Source organism: Lytechinus variegatus, chromosome 8 (assembly GCF_018143015.1).
Source record: "Lytechinus variegatus isolate NC3 chromosome 8, Lvar_3.0, whole genome shotgun sequence".
Lineage (NCBI taxonomy): Eukaryota > Metazoa > Echinodermata > Echinoidea > Temnopleuroida > Toxopneustidae > Lytechinus > Lytechinus variegatus.
Window position 1 is genome coordinate 12,518,633 of NC_054747.1, and position 3,065 is coordinate 12,521,697.

At 37.2% G+C, this 3,065-nt stretch overlaps 1 protein-coding gene across 1 annotated transcript in view; it reads left to right on the forward strand.

Moving 5' to 3' along the window:
• The first annotated feature begins 573 nt into the window (after positions 1 to 573).
• Positions 574 to 3,065, forward strand: part of LOC121420661 (23 kDa integral membrane protein-like) — an 8,553-nt gene continuing 6,061 nt past the window's right edge. The window contains exon 1 of the mRNA XM_041615324.1: positions 574 to 639. Within this exon, the coding sequence (XP_041471258.1) occupies positions 574 to 639 (66 nt within the window). The remainder of the gene's footprint in view (positions 640 to 3,065) is intronic.

Consider the following 3,065-nt stretch of genomic DNA (forward strand, 5'->3'; position numbering starts at 1 on the left):
CAGGGGAAATGTATGAGAAATGTTTCGCAGGGTAAGTTTGATTTCGCCCTTTCCCCTTGACACAGCGTGAAAAGGAACATTTCTGCGCAAACAGATTTCTGCGAGCTTTACAAAAAATGGACAGTGCTCACTCAAGTGTAACATTCTGTCAAAACTTTTACTTTCATTGGATAGATGAGACCCAAACCCAAGATTATATGTGAAAACAATTTACCCACGTGTTGTATATTTTTTATTCCCAGGGCTTTTTTAAAGTGTAAATTTTCTTTATATGCACTGTATAATGTCCCTTCTTAGGTCTGAATTTTAAAAATTTTCAGCTCGCGATCATAGTCACACATTAGCTTCATTGTAGTTCAAACTGCTTGATCTCAGGAGCTGTATCGTGATTCTGTTAGGTATTGCTGGTATATAAGACCTCTACGCGCCTTTTCAACTCCAGTCACATTCGTTTGCCAATCATAAACATAGTTGAATATAGGCCTACATACAAATTGCAGAAAAGAGTGAATGCCCTGCACTGGAACATTTACTTACTTCGGAGTAGAATTAATTATCATAATCAAATAAAACATGATGGCCGGTTGTGGACCGAAGATTGCTAAATTCTTTTTGTTCATCTTGAATTTCTGCCTTTGGGTGAGTATACCTAGATATAATCATAGACTTTTCTGCACTCATTTTTTTTATTGTGTTGGACTATGTAGTAATTGTTCGCTTTTTTAGGTTGTATTTTTCACTACGTTATAATAATAATATACCTGTATGTATATTTACCTAGGGAAGCCGCTTCGGTTCTGAAAACTGTTCTCCCAGCGGGCCCTGCTATAATTATTACCCCGGCTTTAGGTGGGCTTCCTAGGAGCTCAAAGCATTCAAGGAATTTCTTCCTACCGGGTACCCATTCACCTCACCTGGGTTGAGTGCAGCACAGTGTGGATAAATTTCTTGCAGAAGGAAACTACGCCATGGTTGGGATTCGAACCCACGACCCTCTGTTTCAGAGTCAGGAGACTAATCCACTGGGCCACAATACTCCACTCCTAACTAATGTTAAATCGTTTAAGGTCAAGTCCACCTCAGAAAAATGTTGATTTGATTCAATAGAGAAAAATCAGACAAGCACAATGCTGAAAATTTCATCAAAATCGGATGTAAAATAAGAAAGTTATGACATTTCAAAGTGTCACTAATTTTTAACAAAATAGTTATATGAACGAGCCAGTTACATCCAAATGAGAGAGTCGATGATGTCACTCACTCACTATTTCTTTTGTTTTTCATTGTTTGAATTATACAATATTTCAATCTTTACGAATTTGACGATTAGGACCTTGCCTGAAGCACGAAATTTTAAAATAATGGAATTCCACGTGTTCAGGGAGGAATGAAACTTTATTTCACATGACAATGACGAGAAAATAAAAATATTTCATATAATAAAATACAAAATAAATAGTGAATGAGTGATGTCATCAGTTCTCATTTGCATACCGACCGAGATGTGCTTATAACTGTTTTGTGAAATGAAGCGACTTTAAAATGCCATAACTTTCTTATTTTACATAAGTTTTCAGTGTTATGCTTGTTGAATTTTTCTCTTTTTATTCAAATCAAATTTTCGTTGGGGTGGACTTGTCCTTTAAGGTGGAATAATAACCCATTTCTTGCTTTGATTGCATGAATCATGCTAATTAAGGATTGATGAATGTGTTTTTGTGACGTCATGGAATTTATGAACGATCACGAGACCATATACCATCGTTTACCGAGTCATGAGGAACACTCTTTCACCAGGACGTGCAAAAAAGCGCGTTGGTGTAAATTCGCTATGGCGGAGGGGTGGAACGGCGAATCCGTCCCCTTAACGCCTGCATTCATTAAGGGTATGACCGATTTACAAAAAAAAGGGTAGTTTTGAAAGACTGGTCAATGGTCAATCGCAGGGTCAAATGCATTTAGGGTATTTTTTCCAAAGCTTTTGTTAAGACTAGCCAAATGTGTCTACGGTATGCCCCCCCCCCCCCCGGCCTTTTTCCGGGATCATATTCTGGCGACAACTTGGTCAGGAGCCAATATGTGTAAATAAAGCCCGCGATAAACTTCAGAGAAAAACTCGTTTAGCGGATGTTTGGAAATAATTTAGCCACGCGTGTGTAAATTAATATATTTGACTGCCTCCCCCCCTTGGGTTCATTTTATTATAAACTAACACTATATCAAACTTCAGTAGCACTGTATAGAACACATACAGGTCTCTTAAACACATTGACCTTTAATGGCAGGTTACCCGTTTCTCTTCGGCAGGCAAAGGTACAAAACGCATACCTTATTGTACAATACACTTTTTATATCTTTGGAAAATGTAAATGATCTCCCCTATTCAATCATTTTCGGTATAGACTTTATACCCAATACTAGAACCATCCACCCAGGTGTTAAATGGGTATCCGGTAGGATGTGAAAGCCTATATGTAGTATGCCTAGCAATTGAGTCTTGGAACTCTTGTTGGAATGTTCCCAGGGAGTGGAGAAGGTGCATACATTGTATGCGGACATGCAAGGATCCGATGACCGGGGTAATTATGTCTGTAAAACGCTCAGAGACGTAGTTCCGATGTATTAAGCGCTATATAAATGCGGAATATTATTATTATTATCCCACTCAAACTATAGGATTTACATATATATGTATTTGAATATGTTTGTCGTTGGGTACGTGTTAAAGCGCACGTGTTTCTTTTTTTATCATCATTATGATTATTGGTGGGTGGACTAATTCGGATCATGCTAATAATCAGGATCTACCGCAAAAAGCCTGAAGATGATCGTATCATGATCATTTTTACCATTCAATTAAATTGCAACAAAATTATCGCATTTGTTAATCTAATTTATCACACAACTACCGACCTTTCGCATTATTTGTCTTTTTCTTACCTGCGTACAGTTTATTCATTCGCTATTGGGTTTCTTATCAATTTCATATCTATGTTTTGATGTTGCAACTGAAATATTTCAAGGTAAATTAAACCAGATGAGATCACGATCAAAAATTATTTTAT